The 25,712-nt window shown below is 33.6% G+C and overlaps 3 protein-coding genes across 5 annotated transcripts in view; 2 read left to right on the top strand and 1 right to left on the bottom strand.

Moving 5' to 3' along the window:
- The window catches only part of LOC126972229 (polycomb protein Scm), a 324,514-nt gene that overhangs the window by 245,309 nt on the left and 53,493 nt on the right, over window positions 1-25,712 (top strand). The gene's annotated exons all lie outside the window — the stretch shown is intronic.
- LOC126972239 (aminoacyl tRNA synthase complex-interacting multifunctional protein 1) lies at window positions 10,153-11,572 on the top strand. 2 transcript variants are annotated; one of them, XM_050818886.1, is made up of 4 exons: window positions 10,153-10,236; window positions 10,522-10,600; window positions 10,695-11,198; window positions 11,268-11,572. In XM_050818886.1, the coding sequence occupies exons 2-4, from the start codon at window positions 10,535-10,537 to the stop codon at window positions 11,553-11,555; spliced, it is 858 nt and encodes a 285-aa protein (XP_050674843.1). In that variant the 5' UTR covers window positions 10,153-10,236; window positions 10,522-10,534; the 3' UTR covers window positions 11,556-11,572. The 2 variants fall into 2 exon arrangements, with proteins under 2 accessions (XP_050674843.1, XP_050674841.1); XM_050818884.1 differs by lacking the exon at window positions 10,153-10,236 and having other exon boundaries at window positions 10,386-10,600.
- Window positions 17,922-25,712, bottom strand: part of LOC126972208 (ribosomal protein S6 kinase 2 beta) — a 35,758-nt gene continuing 27,967 nt past the window's right edge. For both annotated transcript variants that reach the window (XM_050818835.1, XM_050818836.1), the window contains one exon: window positions 17,922-24,702. In XM_050818835.1, coding sequence (XP_050674792.1) covers window positions 24,592-24,702 — 111 coding nt within the window. In that variant the 3' untranslated portion in view covers window positions 17,922-24,591. The remainder of the gene's footprint in view (window positions 24,703-25,712) is intronic.

Raw genomic sequence — 25,712 nt, 5'->3', positions numbered from 1 at the left:
CAACATCTGATATAAACTATTGTATTTAATATTTATTTCATCCCTCTTAGTCTGTATCTGTTTTCTCCGTGTTAAGGGACAGTTCAAATGCATTCTCAAGTATTTTACATAGTTGTTCTGGAGGAATTGACTATTCCAGAGGATGACGGGGGGTAGTCGTCTCTCCTTAGGCTGAATGTTACTTGGACTGACATTTATTCATCACTTAGACAGCCACTTTTCAATTTGATTTAGGCTGTGTTGGAGAATAATGGACGCTTCTTTAGGACATACTACGAGATAGAATTGACGTGTCATCTGAGAATGTAGGCACTGCCACTTCGATTTGAAAGGGCAACATCTGAAGTCAATTTCTCAATATACAAATATTGAGGTTGAGCAGGCTGTCAACTATAAAGTAGATCCTAAGAGTAGAGCAAGACACACAAGATTTATCAATGATTCGTCACTCGAACGGTTGGCTCAGTGGAAAGAGCGCTCGCATAGAACACGAGAGGTCGCGGGTTCAAGTCCCGCATCGTTCATAAATTTTGTTTTCAAATTTAATTTGTGTAAAACAATATTCTTTGGCCTCTAATTTTCCAGCCATGATTACATGACTTTCGCCTTTATTCAAACAGCCTCTGATCTTAGGGGTGTTTGGTACGCCTTCCTTGCGTGTAACAATTTATTTAACGCTGTAGTTATGTACCGTTAGATTGCCCACTCTGTGCTTTATGCAGGCGTGTCTCACGCCTCGTGTAGGTAATAGGTATCGAAAAGTAAGAGGCGTCTATCTAGTGGGGATTTACGAGTGCAGAGTGCTCACGAGCGAGCAGTAAGGCACGTGCGAGCTTTCTTCATCACTAGAAGGAAGTCACGAGAAACATGAAAAAAAAACACTGTGCTTAAACACTGATTGCGATCCGAATGTAACTTTTTTTAAGCTTACTAAAAACGCTGAAAGGTAAGATCTACTTTAAAAGTGGTAATAAATTGTTTATTTTTATATAATAATTATGTGGTTATCAATATTATGAAATTTTCATTTGTTATAGGTACTTAGGCTATTATGCTAAGTAGTAAGTAGGTTTAATTACGTTTGAATGTTATCGTTGCATCTAAATTGCCACTTTGTCTGATTTTTGCCTCCTCTTCTCCGTGAAGCTCAACATTTCCAGGTAAATAGTAAAAATTTATAAATTTTTAACATTTACCACCACTTTCACAATAACTTTATTCATTTTTTGACCTAAATGAATAAAGTTATTATGATTTTGGTTACTAATTAGCGCTAACTGCGCTCCACCATGTGCTTACCTTCCTTGTAAAGAGCGGATACCTACGTTGATGACGACACACTCGCATAGGAACATGGAGTTGTGTGTGCCCAATGTGGTACGTGTAGACTCGGAGATACTTAGCCCGACGTAAGACTTGCAGAAATAATATATTTATATTTTGGTCTTGTTATACCTTAATAGGTATATTCTGACTAGCCATCACAATCAATATAAAATTAATCTGCCTTAAACACTCTTTTGCGTGTGTGAGTATAAAATTTTCACTTAATAATCCTCTAGATATATATTGTGATGAACCTAATACCACTATTGCTACAATTAAACACACAATAATGATTCGACATACCCATTACTAGCTGTTTAATTTGATAACAACTGATTTCTTGTCTCTGGGAGTGGAAATAGCATCACTAGTTGTAGTAGAGAAATAACAGCCAACAATATCAAGGGTAAATCAGCCATAACTTCATCCAGGCCAACTACAATGGGCGCGACCATTGAGGCGACTCGAGCAAAAGTTGTAACCCCACCTACACCAACATTTCGAACCCTTGTTGGGAATAACTCGCCAGAATATAGGTAGAGCGCTGGAACGCTACCCTGAAAAGTATTTCAATTGAAAAAACTTAAATTCGGTCAATTAGTTCAGGATTTGTGCCATAAGTTAAAAAAGTGTCGGTGGCGCAATAGAGTGAACACTTGACTCTCACCACGGAGTCCCCGATTCGGTCCTCGGCCCGCCACATACCTAAGTGTTTTCGTTCATTAATTCATATGTACGGTTATTCGACGTTTTCTAAGGTCGGTAATGCTCTTGTGATTCCTCTGGTGTTACAATAGAGTAGGAGATAAGCTGCGATCATCACTTACCATCAGGCCAGAATAATTATAGAATACACCGGGCGCTGTGTTAACGGATATACATACTATAATAACATAATATAGAGTGGACTATTCACGCATTATCAAGATTGACCGAAGAGTAAACAGGTGTCACGAACTTACGATAGTTCGTTTGACAGGCAAGCGGGCCCAAGTTGCTAAATATGCGTTAGAAGAATACTAGTGGGAGGGTTATTAGCACAGGATGCCGGCTATGCGTACCACAGAGGCACTTTTTCGGCGCCGTAGATATTGAAATTACTGCACTAATTAGACTAAACATTTTTTGACTAAGGTGACGAGCGCATTTGCGTTGCCGCTCATACTTTAAAGTTTTTCTCGAAACGAAATAAGCGGCACTGCATTGTAATGGGCAGCGCATATCACTCACCATCACATGAACCCCTTACTCGAATCATCTTTTCTTCTCAGTAAAAAGTAAGCTTTCCGATATAACCTTTATTAAACGGTATCGATGTATATAAACATTTAAAACTTAATCATAAAATCCGTGTACCTACCATTTTAGCAGTTGATACCACGGTGACATGCAACGCTACATATGTACACTATAAAATGTCTAAAAAAACTTTGATATATTTTTTGCGACTACAGAAATTAAGGTAAGAAAATAAGAAAGTTGATGAATACTATTAAACTTTGATAGTAAGCCTTCCGTGATCGATCCCTATTTTCACTTGACTAGGTAGAATACCCTGCTTACCGCTAAGCCTGCGAATCCAATACCAGCTACGAGCAATCTGGCCCAATCATTGTCGCTACTGTCCTTTGGAATGACCAATAAAATAATAAAACAAGCGGTGGTCACCACTTGGAACGTTCCCACTGTGGTTTTTCTTCCGACTTTAAGAATCACATAAATACATATTAATCCGCCGGGTATTGAAATCAGGCCACTAAACGATACGGTCAAAAAAATGTTGGATCCTATTAAGCCAAGATACTGCGAAAATGTGTAAAATGATAAGCCTGTGCAAAACCTGAAAGCATACATATATCATAAAAAAATATTCTTTATGAAGTCTTGTCGGGATTTTATGAGGTAAGTACTTACCTAAGGTGTGTAAGTAACCCTTTGCCTGGGAATTCCTATCTACAGACAAAAAATCTGTAAAGTACTCTTTTATATGAGGTATAGTTTGGAGAAGAACACACAAAAAGTATTTTTTTTTAATATTCAATGTACCGTTTTTACGTTGTTACGATTTTATTATAATTTGTATTGATTAATCTGATCTGGCGTTCCGGGACAATCTTCCCACCAATTAATTGCACTAAATATTTCCATAGTTTCTCATTTGTATCGAATAGGTACACGAGAATCATCTTGTGTACACAATTTGATACGATTGCTTACCAATTAGCCGATAAAAGAATTGTTGTTTTTGTCTTCATTAGAGCCATAAACCTGGGGGCTTTTTGTTTTTTATTACCGCTGACGGCGATAATATGTTTGTATTTCTCGAAATACTCTTCCCTTTTATTTTGCCGAGCAGCTCTTTCTAATATTTCTGAAATAATGAATTATGTTGTTAATTGTTCGATTTACCTACATTGCCTACCTTACCTTACCTAAATATATTGCTGACTCAGGTCCATGTTACAAAATGCGTATCAGTATGTACTTAATCCGCAATCAATTAATGTATTAGGTATCAGTATCAAAGATATTCATAAACGTCTTGTACGTAACATGAAGGAAGCAACGCCAATGACAAGAGTTAAATTTTTTTTAAACACTTAGCTGAGACAGCGAAAACTTCTATTATAAGTACCTATTACCTAAAAGAGTGTAGATAATCAAGGGCAAAATTTTATTCTTAAATTTGTACCATTTTGCAAATTCGTACAGTTTCTGTCGTTAAACATGACGACCCAGCCCAGTGGTTAGTGATCCTACATTCTGAGCTAGAGGTCCCATGGTAGAACCCCGGTAAATGCAAGTATTGATAATGTTGAATATGGAGTTTGTTTCCGAGTCATGGATTTTTATATATATTTATGAGCCTATGTATATTGTATTAAACATATCGCTGTCTTGTACTCATCGTACAGGCTATGCCTAGTTTGGTGCAAGATAATTTGTGTAAAAGAGTATCAATAAAAGTCAGTTAAATCAAGGTAAAAGTATGTATGTCCGTCAAGAGATACTGAGCCGTGGTCATGAACTGATGTAAAAGTTGGTGTAAACTTTTTGAAGTGAAGTTACGCGTTTGTCCTCGACAATAGTCATAGCGGCATCCCTAGAATATGACGGGAGGAAGAAACGAGACGCGTGGAGAGGAATCCTTCGACTAATACACAGATAATATGCTCGAGTCAGTACACTCATGTCTCTTAGGCCAACTTATCGCGGAGGTGTTTACACACGAGAGCTTACGAGTGTCGCGATAGGAACTATCCCAATTTTTTGTATTCTATACTGTGAAATCGTGCCGCGTAGTAGTAGTAGTAGTAGCTGCATTAACAATTTTGTTGTTGAATAAGAAAAAAATATCAATTTGGGTTCGAGAATGGATTTCTAGGACACGTGACGCTGGTATTTACCATAATTTATTACGTGAAATACAACTGGAAGATTGTCAACAATATTTCAATTTTATTCGTATGACCGCAGTTGATTTAGAAGTGTTATTAGTTAAAGTTGGTGACGTTAAAAAAAACAAGTCACAAGACACAAACATTTCCGCTGTCATATTACGTGAGGTGGGGAAGCGGGACTGGTGCATGAAAATTGCCAAAAACATAGTAGACCTGACCCGCTACACTTTATACCTACGGATCGACATGATAAGAAATAGTACAGTGTACCTCGTGCTAGTAGGATATGGCGTCACGTGAGTCACTCACCAAACAATTCTTGGTGAAGTGCGATGAAAGGTCGAAGATACGTATGATGATGCTACAAATCTACTCATCATAATGGATTTGGTTATAATTATTACTAAAGCATTACAAAAACTATGGATCGACAAATAAAAAAAACTTATATTTTGGGAAATTCTATGGAATAGGCTACAAGAAGTCCATTGGTAAGAAGTTTTAAGAAGCGCCAGGAATATTTAAGGACACATTATATGATGTCCAAAGGGATAATGCCGAATTCACTCCAAAATGGAGCAAATTTGTGGTCCGTACGTGATTGTTGAATATTTTAATTTATTGTTGTTCTTATTTATTAAATGCTTATATTTACCGTAAGCTCTCTGTGCTTGTCCGGTCGCCAATAACCATTGAGGAGATTCGTCTATTAGTGAATAATACACAACATAAGAGGAAGATATAGTAGCTAGAGCAAATTCTAGATGTCTCCAGTCCCTTAGGAAGTACGCTAAAAAAGCCATTGCTGAACTTCCTAAGCCAAACGGAAGTTGGTATACAATAGGTATTACTGTTCGCCACTTTCCTCCGACTATCTGTAATGTAGGAACTGATGTATTATTGATTGTTTGATTGTCTTTTGAAGATATTCCTTAAGCATGAGGGATTCTTGGTAGACGCAACTTATTGCACCAAGAAGAACAAGCTCCTGTAACTAAGTAGAATATTATATTATGTAACTATAAAATATGTGTTATATAAGTTATTCACATTGTTGCAACTTTATATAAAAAAGGACACAGAAATTATAGTGTTTTTCAAGTATCACATGTACATGATATAGGTACATGGTATGTTAGCGCTATTAATCTGTATGTGTTATTTTGGTTGATAAACTACTAAGTATCGCTTTGAGGACTAGACACATATTACTTATACCACTTAGAAATGTGGAATCTTTGCTTTAAAATAATGAACCTATTATTACCTCCATACACAGCACAAAAGATATTATTCCTATTCCTCCTGAAGCCACTGCTAACGCAAACCAAATTATTAAAAAGGTCCAATATCCTGGAGCTACGCACGTAGCATAGCTTGCAACACATTGAACTACTATGCCGGCTAGGAGAGGACCCCTTCTTCCATATTTATCCGCCAGTACTCCAAATACGATTCCGCCAACCACAGTACCCCACATCATCATTGCTTGAGTAAACTGAAACATAAAAGATTATATTATTACTAGCTGACCCAGCAAACGTTGTATTCCCGATATTAAAATCGCGATACAAAAGTAACTGTTGATCGTAGATGGGTGAAAATTTGAAGTTGTTTATATTTTTTTAATGCTGACTCATAATCAAACATAATTAAAAAAACTGTCAAAAAAATTAAATAAAATAATAAAATTGGCGTGGACCACCCTTAACTTTTAGGGGGATGAAAAATAGATGTTGTCCGATTCGCAGACCTACCCAATATGCACTCAAAATTTCATGAGAATCGGTCAAGCCGTTTCGAACTACAAACACCGCGACATGAGGATTTTATATATTAGAATTATCGTCATCATTTAAACATGTTACACTACACTTCAGTGAAGGTAAAGTTGTAGAAGCATCAAAGCATTTATATTTACGCCTATTAGCAAGACAGCATCCATGTATGATCCCAGATAGCATAAGATAAAATTTTAAAACTTTATCAGTACAAATAGAATACATACATGAACCAACCAATGCTTGGAGCATACTAAGCCCCAATCAGATATTATTGTTCTTGTGAATACTGTTGTATCATATACAAATTCTTTACATCGCACTAATGGTATTTGATATCTATCTATTTCGGGCACACTTATAAGAATGTCTGGATCAAATATCAGGCAGGGATGTTCTTCGATTTTCTGAAAAAGTCTCGAATATATTATAAGTGTGCTTGAATTAAACATTTTAGTAGGTAGTAGTATATAATATGCATAAAGATGCGACTATCACCCAGAACTTGTAGGTATGTATTGGGTTATTATTATGCCTTTATTAAATTATTACTCTTATTTCAAAAATCTTCAAGAACGTAAGGCAAAACCGATTCCTCAATGCGTTTTACTAAACTACTGCGTGTTACTCGAAAATCATAATTGGTGTTGTACTTACGGGAGAACACATATCTCGCCATTCTTTTTCTGTACCCTTCCATGATCTGGGTTGAGCACACCAAAAATTTTGCGGTGGCGCGAGAAATATAATACTTAATTGGTACCAAGCCATTGATAATTTCAAAAGAGACATTAAAATACTGTACTTAAATTGCCAAATTCCAAAATCGCCAAGAATTTTGAATGTTATACCCTCTATGTCATCTGCATTTTCTTGACCCATTGGATTAACTGAAATATATATAAATGCAATATTCTTCAGGCAGTAGGTAGCTGCTCCCAGCGCGACTTGTCCGTATCCGGCGAGTGATACCAGCTGCAAGGGGCGATAAGCCCCGGTTAGAATCCTCTCCGGCGAGGGCGAGTTGCCCACCAGACAAGCTTGTATATAAACAGGGAACTGTATATATTATATATATGCCTCGTAAGTTTTATGTGTATATGACACTGATAGACATGTCATCGAAAGAAACACAGATACTTACAATGATAAAAGTCGGAGTACTTATACCATCACTCTTACCCCTCGTTTACACCAAGGTATTATACACGTATTTGACAGGTTTCATGCAATGTTTTCAAAATACAAAAACATAAAACTTGTGGTAGACAATATTTGTATGAAACTTGTCTGATGTAATTGTTTAGTATGATGTTAATGTTAATATACCTAAGCTTATGTCTTTGACCATTCCATCTTCTTCTCTTCCACTAAAAAAAAAGCGGTCTGTCCGGTAAATGTTTAATACTTTATCCACCAAGCATGGATAGTGTATAAATCTTGTTTTTAATTAGTATTATACATAAACTTCAATAAATTTAACAATACTTGTTAAAAACATGTAAGTTTTATGTTGGTTTGAACGGTATCAATGTATCAGACTGTATCAAACATGTCTAAGATCTATATGTGAACGCGAATGTGTTTTATACTTGTAGAAAAACTTGTTGGCAACACAGTGTGAACGCAAGAATGTTTCAGACAATTGCAATACATGTTTTAAACAAATAATTGTGATTTGACAAGTATTCTACAATTATTGTATAAAACAAGTTTTTGACTTCTTTCTTGCTGTAAAGTGTAAACGAGGGGTTACAGTTATTGGTTCTGTCATTCAAGTGAATACTGAGATACATTTTAAAGATGTTGATGGATGAAAATGTTCTGTACAAAAAAAAATACCTAGGTTAAATAGTTACATACTTAATATTAATCTCAATAACCTCTCCAGGTGCTAAAAAAGAATTATAAACTTACCAGCTACGTTTACAACTTCTTATGTCGTAAGTATTAGTTGTTGTTGAATAGGTGTGGTTTAACTACTGTCGCTGAGCTTATACTTTTGTACTATAAACGATTTATTATTATTATGTTCTACAATATCAACAACACTTATTTCATAAATGAAACATTTTGAAGATTTTTTTCCGGAAGTACTAGTAACGTTCGTATATTATTAATTCTCGTATTTGTATATTATATTATTTCTTTATTATTACACCTTTCAAAGTGATTTTTAATTTAGTGTCATATTTTGGCAATCCCGTAATTTTCCGAGCTAATTGACTATTAAGGCCGGAACGCATTACAGCGGCATTTACAAAGTCAAATAAACGTTTTTCAATTAGGCTTAATCTAAGCGCTTTTGAATCGTTACTATAAATATTTATTTTAAATTACTGAATCTACCATAATTTTTCGGAAAAAGTACAGCTCTTGAAAAGAACATACAAGAAACACAACGACCACTCTTTTCAATCAATAGAGTATTTTACAATTGCTGTAATATACAAAATAAATTAGTTTGTAAGGGTATGCATCCAAAACAAATGAATGTAATAAAATTATTAATTTATTAAATTAAACTAATAAAATTAGTAATTAATTTATTTTTATTTAGTTATTAAAATTAATTAAATTATAAGACAAAATTCTATAAATTTAACAATTAACAGTATGCATACTGAAGCGACGCGCCACTTGCTGTGTCGCACTGAGCGTCGCTGCACTGCGCGTCAAAATATCCTCTCGGAGGCAACTCTGTCACGACGTGCAGTGCAGCGCCGCTCTGCTGCGACACGTTCCATACAAAATGGTTGAAATAATATTAGCAGCGCGCAGTGCAGCGCTGCGCTAATGCGTTCCGGCCTTTAGTATACGTCTTATACAATACCTTTTCACACGAAGTATACATATATGGGTGCATTCATAGAATAATAACGCTTGTACGTTTCTTATAGGCTACAAGTCCCAAGTCATCTTTTAATATACGTGACATGGTTCTAGGTGTTATCTCCATCTCCCGAGATAAAATCTTTTGCTTCCGGACAGGATTTCTTCGAATTATTTCCCTTACTGCTTTGACCACCTTTTTCATACGAACACTACGTGGACGGCTATTTCGTTTTCTGTCACAAACAGGGGAGGTCTTATTGTACCTATTAGTAGCCCGGTACACAAATAGTTTACTAATAATAAGCGTATGGAGAGTTTTAAAAATTGCATTTGGCTCCATACCTACTTTGCGTAATGTAATCACTATTAGAGGTGTTCGTTAAATTAGATAGCTGATAAAATAACGTATTATATATTTATAATCATATAATCTATTATTTATTAAAACTGGCAAGCGTTATTTAATATTTATTCGATACGCGATTTTTGCCTTTGATTAATATATTATAGCGTAAAAAATAATAGGCGTTTTAAAAGTAGCGTATCTTTATAACGCGATTTTAATATAAAGCCGTTGCGAACACCTCTAGTAATCACAGCGTTTCGGTTTTCTTTATCACCCCACGCCATTTTAATATCGCACAATATTGTATAATGTATTGGTACAGATGGTCATTGGACCAGTGGTTGAATCATTATGATTGCGAAGACAGTAGTCTAGGAGTACCTGTCAAAACTATTGCTATCTAAAAGGGGCAAGCGGAGACTACTTCTATAGTGTCAAATGTGCAGCCACACGTCATAGGTATCTCAAAAATTGAATTGAAATAGTGTCAAATGTCAATATTGTAAGGCTTTTAGCAATGACATCCGCAAAAAAAATATTTTAGAAGGTATTTCTTTTATGTATATAATTATTAATATTAAATATTCACTATCAGTTAGAGTAAAAGTGTTCTGTGTTCAATATTCATTTTAATAATTTCATTGCTTAAAGGTCTTGTGTCCAAAGCCGTTAATAAATAAAAAAAAAAACATTTCTTATAATATTTCAAACAACAAGATTCTTATAACCATATGTTTTTACTTTTTGGGATTATATTAAGAATAAAATATTGATAATCACTATTTTTTTAATTGAAATCGTAAGTTTAATTCATAATTCATATGTTTGGCAGGCAATTACAAAAAATGATGGCAGAAATCGTAAAAAAAGCTGAGTTTGCCGAATCACGTTTAGTAGACTTCAGAAGTAAGGTAAACCCCAAATAAGAAAAGTATTCAAAAATATTTATACACTCCTATCTTATGTGGTTTGAGTTAGCTTTATTTGATTTTATTATATTTATAGGTAGAACAAATTAGAGGTTACAAAGTTGAAGAAAAAATTAAAGACCTTATCAAAGAAAATGACCTTCTAGCTTCAAAAGTTGAAAAGGCTAAGTCTGAATTAATTCGTTTAGAGACACTTAATGGAAAAAAACAATATAATCTCTCAGATATATCTGTCAAAACTGGCTCCAAACCCGACATAGCAACAGCACAAAAAACAAGTGAAATTGAACCACCACTTGCCAAGAGAGATAAGAAGGAAAAAGAACCAAAAAAGGTAGAAAAGGCGAGTGGCAATGTAACAAAGACAGACTCTATAATAGATGTAAGAAAGTTGGATCTAAGGATTGGCAAAATTGTTGATATTAACAAGCATCCTGATGCCGACTCATTATATGTTGAGAAAATTGACTGTGGGGAAGAAAATCCTCGAATAGTTGTATCTGGACTAGTTAATCATGTACCAATTGATGAGATGAAAAATAAAATTGTGATGGTACTTTGTAATTTGAAACCAGTAAAGGTAATTTTAAACATTTTTCTTATAAAATATTTGGTATTAATATGATATTGCTTACAAACTTTTTTTTAGATGAGAGGCGTAACATCAGAAGCCATGGTAATGTGTGCTTCTTCACCAGAAAAAGTTGAAGTTTTAGTCCCGCCCTGTGAGGCAGCACCTGGAGATTTAGTATGTTGTGAAGGATATCCAAGAGAACCAGAACCTCAAATGAATCCCAAGAAAAAAATATTTGAAACTTGTGCACCAGACCTTAAGACCAATGAAAATAGAGTTGCCTGCTACAAGGGATCTCCTTTAATTATTCCTGGAAAAGGTCCCATAGTTGCTCCAACACTGTCGTGTGTTAGTGTGAAATAAAATTATACAATTATTTATGGATATAGTTTTATTAGTGCATTAACACTGTATCTTGTGCCCTATTCACAATATATATATATGTATATATAAAAGAGAATGTATGTTTTGTATGTTCCCTAATAACTCCTAAACTATTTGACCAATCTCAATGAAGTCCTTTGTAATAGATTCGTTGAAGCTCAAGGAAGGTTTACATATAAATAAATAAATATATAATTTATATGGCAAAACAATGTTTGCCAGGTCAACTAGTTAGTAATAAATAATTGTTTAAAAAAACTAAAAAACACACTATATAAAATTCAACTAAAAACTAGAAAATAAATTTAAATTGAAAATAGTGTAAAAAATAATATATTTCATTATAAAAAAAGCGTGTGGTGTAGAAGAATTATTATTTTAATAATATCTTAAAAAGCACCCCACGCATTTTTTACAATAAAATATATTTTTTTACACTATTTTAAATTTATTTTCTAGTTTTTAGTTGAATTTTGAAAAAATGAAATGAAAATGAATTCATTTTGGAAGAAAAACTGACACATTCACACAAAAAGTTAATGAGAACAAAATATATGCTTAATATAATACTTAACTTAATACAAAAGAAACAAAAGCAAAACTTGATGTGGCAGTGGTCTTCCAAAACTGGAGTCCACTCAGTTATAGTTGTGTCCATACATTATTAGCACAACACTGATTTTCAGTGACCCCATTGTGTGAAGTTTGGAGCTGAACTGACATATTTTAAAAGCAAAATATAATTAATTGTGGCACTAAAATAATTATTATGAAAAAAAAAAATTGATTAACAAAAAAAATTTACTAAAAATAAATAATGACAATAATAAAAAACTTATGTGTGTAAATATATAAGGAAGAAAAAATAATAATAAATACGAGTAGCTATTTTATATAATACCTACTTACAATGAAATTTAAACAGTGCTCACCAAGGCAGGAGATGTAGGGAGGTTTTGGTCATTAATATGTATTTTTTTCTAAAATTCGAGACTGTAGGTATATAAACTCCGTAGCGGCGGTGGTAAATTATTCCAGCACTTGGTGGCATTGTACTTGAAACTTCCCCTGAAAGCCGCAGTGTGATGCTTGGGAGGACAAAGCTTAGCCTTTACAAAGTTCCTTGTTATAAAATTCAACACCCTGCCCTCATTTGCCCATAACAGTTTCGAATGGAGATATGCTGGCGTTTTTATCTTTATAATTCCAAAAATCATACAAGCGAAGTGTAGCCGTCTGCGGCTTTCCATGTTCAGAATATTGGCTTCTCTAAGATACGGACTCACATGAGATCTGTGTGGAATATTCTAACAAAACCGGGCGCAGGTATTTTGCACTCGCTGTATATAGTACTTTTGGTGCGGGCTCGTAGTCTAGGACCCTACGTAGTGTCATTATAATTAAATTTTGAGAGTACCAAAGCATTACACAACCTGACACGAAGATTTGTATTTAAATAGTTCCTAATGCAATAGAGTACTTTTAAACGATAAAAACAGTTCGCAACAGTAGAGTTTATATGTTTCTCAAATCTAAGATTCTCTTCAAATATTAATTCTAGATTACGAACCTCATGAACTCGCTCGATAACTTTATTATTAATAATTATATAATATTAGGATTGTAACGTTCAATTTTTTCAACGACTTTAGGGGTTCCCAGTATCATAAATTTGGTCTTAAATGGATTAAGAACCAGTGAATTATTTACCGACCAAGTATAGATTTGGCTGACATCTGAATTAATATTTTTTTCTGCATCTGACATCTCGTTTGGTTTGAAAGTTATGTAAAGTTGAATATCATCTGCATATATTTGATATTTACAATGTTTAATGTTTTTAACTACATCGGCACTATACAAGATAAATAATAGCGGTCCTAATATTGATCCCTGAAGTACTCCGCGCTCAAGAGCATTACAATCAGAGAATGACCTACCTCCATCTTCCAAATGCGCGCGAGTAATCAAGTAGTAATAAAATCGTAACCTTTCCATCATCTTGTGCAGTAAGAATATTGTCCACTACGTCCATTAACGCTGTAGTTGTCCCTCGGTGTTTTCTAAACCCTGACTGGTAATTCGGTAATATGCCATTATACTCCAAAAAACTCATTAGCTGCTTATGCACAATATTTTCAATTACTTTTGATAAACAAGGAAGTATGCTGATAGGACGAAGTTCTTTAAAGTCTTTTGGATTGTCGTTTTTTGGTATGGGACGCACTAAAGCATGACGCCATAAGTCTGGAAACTTACTTGATGACAAGGATGTATTTATGATATGAGTAAGTACAGTAAGAGTTTTTTCTGTAGTCAGCTTAAGCATATCCAACGAAATATCATCAATTCCCACGGCTTGCGATTTCAACTCATTCAAAGTCTGAAATACCGTATGTTCATTTACTAGTTTAAAAGCGAAAACAGAGTCACTATGGCGATGGAACTCATAATATGTCTTTTTATATAAAGCGTGTTTCTTAGTTTTTTTAAATTATTATTTATTTTTAATTTTTTAGATAAAATTTCTATAACAGCGTATTTTTAAAACTATTAAGTAGGCGGAGGCCGGGAGAGTTTACCCGCCTTGGATTAAAATACTCATAAATCTTTCTTTACCTACAAATCGCAATTTTCTATAAGTATTAACATAAGCTGCACTATTTAGCTACATTTTATCTTAATAAAGTTAATAGTTCATGAGTAATTAACGATTTATACCAAAGTGACATTCGCCTAATATCAACCCGCCTGGGTGGGAGACTTTACCCGGGCTTAAAAATAGGTAAAATAATAAAACAAAAATTAAATTTATTGTCACAATTAAGAAAATTAATAAAATCAAAACAACATAATTAAATCTACATCACTTCCTTTTCTTAATTGTAGCAATCAGGTTAAATAGACAGTCTATTTAACCTTGACATCTTTGGATACTCCAACGCAAATTTCATGGACATATTTGCCACAAAAATTAATTTTAGTTATAGTTTTAAATTTTTTTCTAGTTGCAGCTTTTGGAAATGGACGAATCAATTAATTTAGGTGAAACAATTTTTGGTTTTTGGTCGTGACTCAGAATCTATCGTTGTCATTTGACTATTCTGGATATCCAGATGAGATGAGAAGATGATCTTGAGATGTAGAAGCTACCTCTACTGATTGTCTGAATATTGCAATTGCTTGCTCCTATTTCTCCTCAGTCAAAATTGATGGTGAATTGGATCTAGGCGCCGCAGTTTCATTTATGAATACTGATTGACGTTAATTCGATCTAGGATCTGAAGCTAATTCGATCTAGATCACACCTGGAAGTAGTTCTGATGCTCCTCAGGGCAAAGCAATTGAAGAAACTCTTGAAGTTCACTACTCATTTCTCTGTCTGTTACCGCGGAGCATAAAAACCTGCGACATAATTATACTTACAAATGGGTATATTGTAGATCTTAACTGTAGATCCTGGGTTTCTTACCATCCATCCATTAATGGATGACACCTCCAACATTCATTGCTATGCAGACGACAGCACTGGTGATGCCGTATACACGGGCCATGCAAGTCTCTCTCGGGAAATCGTCGACCAGTGGGGAGGGAGAAACTTGTCTTCTATCGAGTCCTCTCTTGAGAAGTTCGCGGAATGGGGAAAATTGAACCTTGTCCAATTTAACCCCCAGAAGACTCAAGTTTGCGCGTTTACCACTAAAAAAAACCCATTTGTCGTATCACCGCTCTTCGACAACACTTCCCAGAAGCCTCGCCTAGTATCGGAATACTGGGTCTCGAAATCTCGAGCGATTGCCAATTTCGTGGTCATCTGGAAGGCAAAGCCAAATTGGCTTCAAAGAAACTGGGCGTCATTAATAGAGCACGGCAATACTTCAAGCCGGCCCACATACTAGCGCTCTACAAAGCGCAGGTCCGGCCACACATGGAGTATTGCTGTCAGCTCTGGTCTGGCGCACCCCAGTATCAGCTCGATCCATTTGACCGCGTGCAACGCAGAGCAGCTCGAATTGTCGGGGATCCAGTGCTCTGTGAACGGCTGGATCACTTGGCGTTGCGTAGAGACGTCGCTTCATTGTGTGTCTTCTACCGCATTTATCACGGGGAGTGTTCCGAAGAGCTGTTTAACCTGATTCCTGCCGCCGAATTCCACCTTCGCACGACACTCCACAAGTTAGGATATCATCCTCACCATCTGGATGTGTGGCGGTCCTCCACAGTGCGGTTTTCAAGGAGCTTTCTTCCACGTACTACAAAGCTGTGGAATGAGCTTCCTTGTGCGGTGTTTCTGGGACGATACGACATGGGTACCTACAAAAAAGCGCGTACACCTTCCTTAAAGGCCGGCAACGCTCCTGTGATTCCTCTGGTGTTGCAAGAGATTGTGGGCGGCGGTGATCACTTAACAACAGGCGACCCGTACGCTCGTTTGTCCTCTTATTCCATAAAAAAAATGGAATTATATCTAGTATTTAATTTATTATATTTAATTTTGCGTATTTGAAAATTTTAACATCTTTGAGGTTTTCAAAGAAATCAGAAACATTTTTTTCTATTAAGCCTGGTTGATCTAGATAAGCCGGTTACTTCTGGGGTTCTAAAACTTAGTTCAGAGTTTCTTGTCTTAAATCCTCTGAACTGTGAAAGAAAAAGAAGAAGAAAATAATATTGCGGGAGAACCGGAGAGATTACCTTGGATAAAGTCTTCTCCCGATGTCAGGATAATGTCTCCCACTCCATGCCAAGCTGTCCATTTTTATAAAAAAACTATGACACTTAAATAAAATCTGTCTGCCGTAAATGTTACAAGGATAACTGAGGATAACTACACTAACGGTGTATAGAAATGACATGCTGGAGTCTATTCACAGTAAGCAGCAGAAACCAAATATCGAAATTTGAAAAAAATTACAAACCTAGCATGAAATTGTGTCGTCACTTCTCACTCCTAAATCACACTGCCGATAGCAAAGGCGCCGCGTGAGTGAGGTGGGAGGCGTCTAAGGAGTCTAAAAAGTAATATAATAAATGTCGCAATATCCAGTTCCACAAAAAGTCTATGTTAAACTCTCCCGGACTCCCCCTACTTTAACATCAATTCCTGCCTTATCTATATAAAGTAAAAATCTAAATAAGATAAAAATTATATAAATTGGCAAAAATCTTATTTTGCAAATTGAATAAAGGAATAATTTTATAAAATTAGTGTAATGTCATCGGTCTTCGATAAATCTACAAAGTTTGAATGAAATCTGGCCGTTTAAATGGCTCAAATCGCGTCTAAAGGAGTCAGTTACAAACATTCAAGTAAAGCTAATATAAGCGTCGTATCCAGTGCTCTGCGAACGGCTAGATCTCTTGAGGTTGCGTAGAGACGTCGATTCTTTGTTTGTCTTCTACAGCATTTAACACATTTTCAAATTCAATTTGGCTTGCAAAAACCCAATTAATGGAATCTCTGTATACGATGGTAAACATTAAACCTGTAAGCTGCATATGAAGTCCCGGTACATGTCGCTAGGATGACACATGATTTCGACTGCTATGAAAGACATTACTATCCATACTCCCATGAAATCTTATGAATTTGTGCCTGTCTCTTTTTACTGCCTCGATTTTTCGTTTCATCGACTTTCAAAATCACTTCAAAAATGCGCGTAGGTACACTGTTGTAAAAGGCCAGCAACGCTCTTGTTTTTTCTCTGGTGTTTCAAGAGAATGTGGGCGGCGGTGATCACTTAACATCATTACCTCTCGTATTATCTGTTTTTATATCAAATAGATTAATAAGCACTTTGTTTTGCTTGTATAGGTTATATAAAATATCTGTTGTATTATATTACCCTTGCTAGTACCTGTACCTCGTTATAATGTACATTTTATGAAATAAATCATTTTACAAATACAAAGTGTCATTTAAAAAGTGATTGGGGATGATATGTACCTAATGCCCCCCTCCCCCCCCACGCGTATATTACGAGAGGTATGTGTAATCTCAAAGAAAGAGATTGTAAAGTATTTTATTTTTATATTGTACTAGCCGATTCCGCCCGCTTCGCTGGGCGAATTTTAAAAGGAAATAAATTAAATTGTATTTATCTTATTACAAATACAAGAAAAAAATAAGTAGCCATAAATCATCTAGGATAAATTTCGCATTGAATGACCGAAGTTTCATGTCGATACGATCAGTGGTTTAGGCGTGCTTGAGTCTCGAACAAAGACCTAAATAGAAGATTATATTTATGATGATATGAGGTGTCAAGATAGTCATTGCCACTCTAATCATCATAACTAGTTATGGATACAGCATTTAATGGGCGAATGAAATAAAACACAATGTAAGCAATATCAACAGTAATATATTACATCTCAATAAGAATTTCTACTTTAACAACTTACAAGATAGGTACAATAAGTAATTACTATTTCAAGATAGAAAAATAGACGTGACAAAATAACATCAACCACTCTGTTACAATTGAATGTGTACTTTACTCTGGTCTGGAACATTCCACAATGTGCTCAGATAATCTTGTGATCAACAACTTGCTACTTATAAGTGCCGTAGAAAACTCTACAAATGGACATTGCATTTCAGTAAGAAAATAGTTTTTATAATTATTATTTATAACAAGTTACTTTCTCGTAACAGGATTTTCATTTGATTACTCTACTACATCACAAAAATCTATTTGAATAATACTACTTAATTCTAAATAAAATATTATCATTTTAATCTACAGGTTTGCACATCATAGTTCAATTTTGGCATAAACTGACTAACTAGGAGTAAAAATACTATATTATTATATATTTTAAGAGAAACTGGCCAAATTTGAGCTCAAGGTACATAAGGTTTTAACTTATACAAATTAGTTATTTCATTTAAATATTACTTTAAATTATGCAAATACCGTTTTACCGCAAGAGTTTGTTTTTTGCGATAAGACCACAATTTGTACATTTGTTTGTTTGTGATTATATTATGTGATTTATTAAAATAGACTGATAGTATTCATGGACACTCATGTAAAGTTTGTAAGTATCTGAATAATATGGAATAATAATATAATTTTAAAGTCAAGCATGAAAGAAAAGTTGTTTTTTAAATGTGTAATTTATTATATATTTATAAGATAATGTAGTTCTCTTGAAATTCTTATAAAACTTACACACTTAATTCAATTTTCATTCGCTTTAAAACATGATATGGTTACTATGACAAGTTCTCATTGGATATGTAACATGAATGAATACTATTTAAATAATTACATTTTTTTAATTAAAGGCGAATGATTATAAATAGTTTAGGATTATAATTTCTCACCAAAATTTTTAATACAGTATTAATCTATTCCATTTCAGAAGCAATATTGAACTATTACAATTGATTAAATATACAACGTGTAATATTGAATTCCCATAACTTAGGGTTATAATCTATACTATATAATATTATAAAGCTGCAGTGTTTGTTTGTTTGTTTGAACGCGCTAATCTCTGGTACTACTGGTCCGATTTGAATGATTCTTTCAGTGTTGGGTAGTCCATTTATCGAGGAAGGCTATGTTGTTTTTTTCAAAATTTAGGGATCCGTAATAAAATTGGTATTTTGTAACACAAGGTGTAAAATCGAAAACCTATTTTTGCGTGCGCTGCAAAAACTATTGACAATAGAACAAAATGATGTACAGGCTATAATATAGGCAATTTTTTATTACTTATAAAACTATCGCGTGAATTATACTTTATATGGCAAAACAACGTTTGCCGGGTCAGCTAGTCTATTCATAAAAAGAATAAGAAAAGTCCAGGAAACATTTGTTCTAAAATGCATATTATGGGTCTAATAAATGTTTTTGTACATTGTCTTTTGTTTGTAACCAGTATGCCAATTCCTAATCTTAGCGACGTTGCCAAACTTACACTTACAAGGCTTATCTGTGTGTAGGATTAGTCATTAGAGTTAAACCAATCTTACGCTGTGTGTGTAAGCGTTGTACCTACAACCAATAATCATTCATAATTTGAAGCTCTTATTTTGTATGAAAGATAAGAAACGAAAAAAAACTAATACACCATTCGATTCTAATAAACGGTCTCGATTATAACGGGTTCGAATCCCGGTAGGTGCATCATTTATATGATGAATATGGTTGTTTGTTTCCGAGTCATGGATGTTTAAATGTATTTATGTATGTTTATATGTTTTGTTTAAGTAAGTATATTGTATTAAATATGTCATTGTCTTGTAACCCATAACACAGGCTATATATGCTTAACTTGGGGCAAGATAATTTGTGTGAAAAGTGTGTCAATATTATTACACCTTAAGAGTTATGGGAATCCAACATAAACACATTGCATAAGCTGCATACACATAAGTTTTTGTTTAATTAAATTAGCATAAATACTTGTGTATCTCGTGTGAAGCAAACTGATTTTTTTATCATTTGAATTGTCTTTTAGCATTGAAAATAATTTACAATTTTATTATTATTATAATACAAGAAGCGATATAAGATAAATTAAATATTTATTAATAAGTCTATTAAACATTTTACTACCCATTATATTAGTACACAATATTTAAATCATTAAATATATCAAAACATTTTTTCTACGTTACAAATTTATTATTATGGAACAAAATATCTGCTATTTATATTATTTCCGTTCAGATTTAATAAAACAATTTAAAAAATCAATGATTGTTGAGATGAGATCATCCAATCTTTTAATATGTGTGCAGAGCGAATGTATATGTATAATTAAAATATTATGTATGAAATTCATTAAACATGACAAATTTACATGGTTTAATAAAATATTTAAACAAATACATTATAATATAAATTAATGATCGGAGGTACTTAATGTTTTGAACATTCATAAAATATCCTGATTTAAATATATTTATGAATACTATATAACAATCAATTCCATTTCGCTTAGTTATATAATATATTAAGTATAAATATGATATTATATGTTATTTACCACACAATTACTCTTATTATAATTATGGACCGCAACATTCCTCTAATGACAGCATGATATTTTTAAATTGACAGAAAAAGGGAAAATATTACGATGTAGGTACTTAAACTCCATTTAAAATGCAACAATAAGTACAATAATTATTAGTCTGTAAAAATATTTTTTATTACATCACATTTAAAATGCATTACAAAAATAAAATAAAATCTCTCGAGCATCTCATAGTGTCTTTTGCGCATAATAAATAAAGGCGAAGTTATCGAAAATGGCTGCGACGCAGATTTTCGTGTTTTTATATTATTAGGCTTAATTTTCGTTATAACTACTCTTACAACAGTGACTAAAACTAGTAATTACTACTACCTAAAAGACTATTATGTTTTCCTTCTTATTTATTATATCGGGTTTGTTATCTCCTCGGACCTGATAAGAGTACCGACCGTTCACTTTGAGATGTTCGTCAGCACCTGTCACAAGTTTGCGCTACGTTCTTGTCTCGCCTTGACTAGTGTATCCATTCATCATCATCATCAGCCGGAAGACGTCCAATGCTAGACAAAGGCTTCCCAAAGATTTCCACGATCGGTCCTGCGCTGCCATCATAAAACTTATTCCGGCAATCTTGACCAGATCATCGGTCCATCTTGTGGGGGGCCTACCAACACTGCGTCTTTCTGTACGTGGTCGCCATTCGAGCATCAACGGCCATCGGTCCGTCGAACTATGTGCCCTGCCCACTGCCAGTTTCGCAATCATTTGGGCTATATCGGTAACTTTGGTTCTTCTACGGATCTCGTGTCCATTCAACGACTACAAATTATTTTGCTGACGTACAACGATAAATAAATAAAAAACAAAACTTGCGGAAACTCAACTCAACACTTGCAGATAGTTGCATGCATGCATAACAAATAAATAATTAGATTTCCGCAAAATAACACCTACTTGACTTAATATTACTTATAAATTATGTTCTCTATTAGCGCAAAAATGAAAGAATATGTATAAATGTTTACCTAAAAAATATATTAAAAAGGTACCGAAATATTTGCATTGATCGAATCCAATAACGGATGTGATGATTTAAACAAACATATTACAATAAGTCAAAGTTAAAATATTCTTTTTATCATTGTGGCATCCTATAGGTCGCCGATAATACTTAAGTGCTGTCAGTATTTATGTTTATTTATTAACCATATAATATGCAAGACGTAGATGTATCCTTCGATCATTTATACGTCTAGATAGACTATGACAGCTGTGAAAACGTCAAAAAATATTTAGCCTCTGTTTTGAGCAATGCACGCACACTATCACAAAGTGTCATACAAATCGCAAGTGTAAGACGCGGCTTGTCACGCACACTAAAGATTTAAACCTGGCCTGTTTTCAACGGTTGTTTACAGACTCTATCTAGACCATAGGTTCTCAACGTGGGCGATAACGCCCCCTTGTGGGCGTTTGAGACTTTCGGGGGGGCAGTAGAAGACCCAGAGAAAATTAGGGGGCATTGAGATGGCGCAGATGGGGCGTGGGTATATTAAAAAATATAGTCTAAAAAGGCAAAAAAATACACGAAAATACTCTAGAAAAAAACATATTCTCAAAGTGGGCGGTGAACAAAATAAGGTTGAGAAACTATGATCTAGACGCATAAATTATCTAAGCTTGATATTCAAATTCAAATATTTTTATTCAAAATAGGATTTATAATCACTTATTGAACGTCAAAATCTACCACCCATTCAAAAGAGACTGCCTCAGACCTGAGAAGAATGGGCGCAAGAAACTCAGCGGGCTTTTTTTTTATATAAAATATGGATTACAATGTAATATCGTACAATAAACATTAATAATTAAAGAGCCTGAGGGTGTTCGCTTTAATCCCAGTCCGTGGTGTCATTAAGAAAATCGTTATGCTATAATAACCTTTCCCACACAAACGTTTTTTAACAATTCTTTTAAATTTCGAAACACATTTGTTTTGTACATTTTCTGGGATCATATTGTAGAAGCATATACATCGCCCAACAAAAGACTTACTAACTCGACCCAACCGAGTAGTAGGCATAACAAGTTTATGTTTGTTCCTCGTGTTAACATTATGAATGTCACAGTTTCTAGAAAATTCCTCAATATGCTTATGAACATACAAAACATTATCAAAAATGTATTGAATAGCAACAGTCAAAATGTTTATTTCTTTAAATTTTTCTCTTAATGATTCTTTAGGACCTAGGTTATAAATCGCGCGAATAGCCCTCTTCTGCAGTACAAAGATAGTATTAATATCGGCCGCACTGCCCCATAACAATATACCATAGGACATAATACTATGAAAATAACTAAAGTGATAATAGATACAATATATTGCTTGATTGTGATCGTTATATAAGGTACCCCAATACTCCTTTAGGCCATCATAATTTTCTTTCTTAATCTATTATTATGTTCAATAATAATTCTTATCAATAATAAAGCTTGTAATATGTACCTAGTTCCAATTTGAGTTACAATGTTCAGTTGAACGACATACATTAAAAAACTGAATGTCACTAGTTTTGCTCCCAGATACTCGCTGGCGAATTGCTGAGTATTATTATACATTATTGAAACAAATACTGAAGCATTATAATTAATAATAGCAAAAATATTAAGTTAAACACCACTTAACTAGTCTTATTCATATAATAAAATTTATGGAATATGCAAGTAAACAAGCATTGTAAAATTGTTTAAAAGTGAGTTCAATAAGGGAAACTAATTGAATAAAGTATTTGATAGAAGGTGGGTTTGGAGCGACTGTTATAAAAATATAGTAAGTAGTATATATGCTTATTTCAAACATATAATTTGAAGGAAGACAATATTGACATAATTCCCTCTCCGACCAAGCCAATACAAACTATGAATAAAAACGCGACTTGGAATGTCCCGATTGTCAATATCTTAACACTTTCAAATAATATTAATGTAAAACTATAATATTAAATGTGTATATAAAATACATGCTGTTAATATAATCTCTTATAATTATAACTATCACGGTAATAAAGCTAAAATTATACTGATTAATGATTCGTAACCATTTTCATTACAAAACTAGAATTGATCAAGTAATAGTTATTTATGCAACTGTTGTATAATAAGGGGTATTAAAACACGAATGTGGGTTTATCACACGTGATAATAGTATCACATGAGTGTTTAAATACCAAATCATCAACAGTTGCATACAAGACTTTATCTACACCCATAATATGAATCCTCCATAAGCTCTATAAGCCAGTCCTAGTAACCATTGCATCATGCAAACAAGTGTTGTAATGTTGTACTGAATTTCATTACAACACTCGTTTGGATGATGTTATATTTATTAAGGACATTGGCTGTTTTGATGTTGGCAATAAACTATTTTAGAATCTTTTATAGAGGATTTAAAGCATGGGTGTAGATAAAAATTATTATATAACAAAGACCGTCTCCATATAACATTGCTGGCAACCCATTTTGTATTAGTGCACAACAACGTTATTCTTTAATGATAACTGTACGATAAATATATTCTGCTAGTGACTAGCTTAGTAAATGAAGATGAACTACAAAAGCGTCCCAGAATATACAATCTGTCTTTAACTTATTATGGTCAATTAATAATAAAATAGAAGTACACACACCGTTCTTTATTGACCAACGAGTATATAGAACGTGTGGATGATTCACATCCTACAGCCAGAACATTAACACTGTGCTTTCAACAATTATTTAATATTAACGAAGGTTTTACATTTTTTAGAAATTTTTATTTTAAATGCTGCATGAAACTGCAGTTAAGAATAAGTTTAAACTCTAAATACCGCAAAACAATTTTTATAAATATGGAAATAATTCTAGTAATTAGCGATCACAGCTGAAAATAAAGAAGAGTGCTAAACTTTAATAAATACCTTAAAAATAATGTTCGATCTGACCAGCATAATAAAGGCCTAATTTTGTTTAAATAATTTTATAACTGAGTCGGTGGGAATCTTCTTTGGGGTTTGATTCTTCTCTGAGCTAGCGTTGACTGAGTTACTGGACCCAATATGTGGGGAGTAAGTGGAGCTGAAGTCATTGCCTGAAAAGTAGACAAACAAATATTTATTTTAGTAGACAAAATGTATTACGAAATTCAAAAGAATTGTAAAAAAACGTTTTTGTAGTAAAGTTAACTATAACATAAATATAAATGACTTTCTTAATGATACTACAGATTGGGAATGGAGCGAACTCCCACAGGCAGTTAATTATAAATTTTATTGTACGATTTTACATTGTAACCACATTTTTAATAACCACATTTCTATTTCTTTCAATAAGTGATATATCCTATTTTCCATATAACTATTTGAATATGAAAAAGTTAAATAGTATATTATATATATATATATATATATATATATATGCGCCCAACGTGATTTACGTGATAGGTTCCATAGATAATACACTATATACTAGAGATAGATGTGCAACTAATGTTTTTATTTTGTAAAATCAGTGTACCCAGGCCAAGAGATGGCGCTGCGATATTTTTACGCTCTTAGCGTACCGTCGCTAGATGGCGCTAATTATGTTTATAGTTTTTACTATTGCTGTAGACCGTATTGAATGCATATTGATGTTTGTTTTGTGTGGGTGGAAATTATTATTCGTTTATTAAGTTCAGCAGTCACTTTTAAATAAGGAGAGGCATACAATGATTACAACATGATAGTCAAGTATTGTTGATTTAATTATTTATTTATTTATACAAGGTCCACCAACACAGAATACACAAGACAATTCATAAGATTGTAACATAAATTTAAAAAATCGTGTTCCTGCAATTACAGGTGAACACATCATGCACATTAACATACAAACAATTTAGTTGTTAATTATATAAAAGTAAATTGAAGTCCTATAACGCTAACATGTTAAAATAATATAAAAAGATAAATTAATTCTATAAATCATTACAAGCTAAAATACAGTCACTTCAATATAATCACTAAAATACTATAGTATAGGTACAATATATCTTGTCTATGCATTTTTTATTATAAATTAGGTCATTACATTTTACTAATCAGAGTGTCAGGTTTCTCT

The sequence above is a fragment of the Leptidea sinapis genome, chromosome 25, assembly GCF_905404315.1.
Source record: "Leptidea sinapis chromosome 25, ilLepSina1.1, whole genome shotgun sequence".
Lineage (NCBI taxonomy): Eukaryota > Metazoa > Arthropoda > Insecta > Lepidoptera > Pieridae > Leptidea > Leptidea sinapis.
Note: the sequence above shows the minus strand (reverse complement) of the source record. Positions and strands in the feature narration are given on the sequence as shown.

Bases quoted from the DNA above. Each gene is read 5' to 3' on its own strand.
- LOC126972239 (XM_050818884.1), top strand. From the start codon at position 10,511: ATGTTTGGCAGGCAATTACAAAAAATGATGGCAGAAATCGTAAAAAAA. The intron at 10,601-10,694 runs GTAAACCCCAAA...TTATATTTATAG, and splicing joins TAGTAGACTTCAGAAGTAAG to GTAGAACAAATTAGAGGTTA. The intron at 11,199-11,267 runs GTAATTTTAAAC...ACTTTTTTTTAG, and splicing joins GTAATTTGAAACCAGTAAAG to ATGAGAGGCGTAACATCAGA.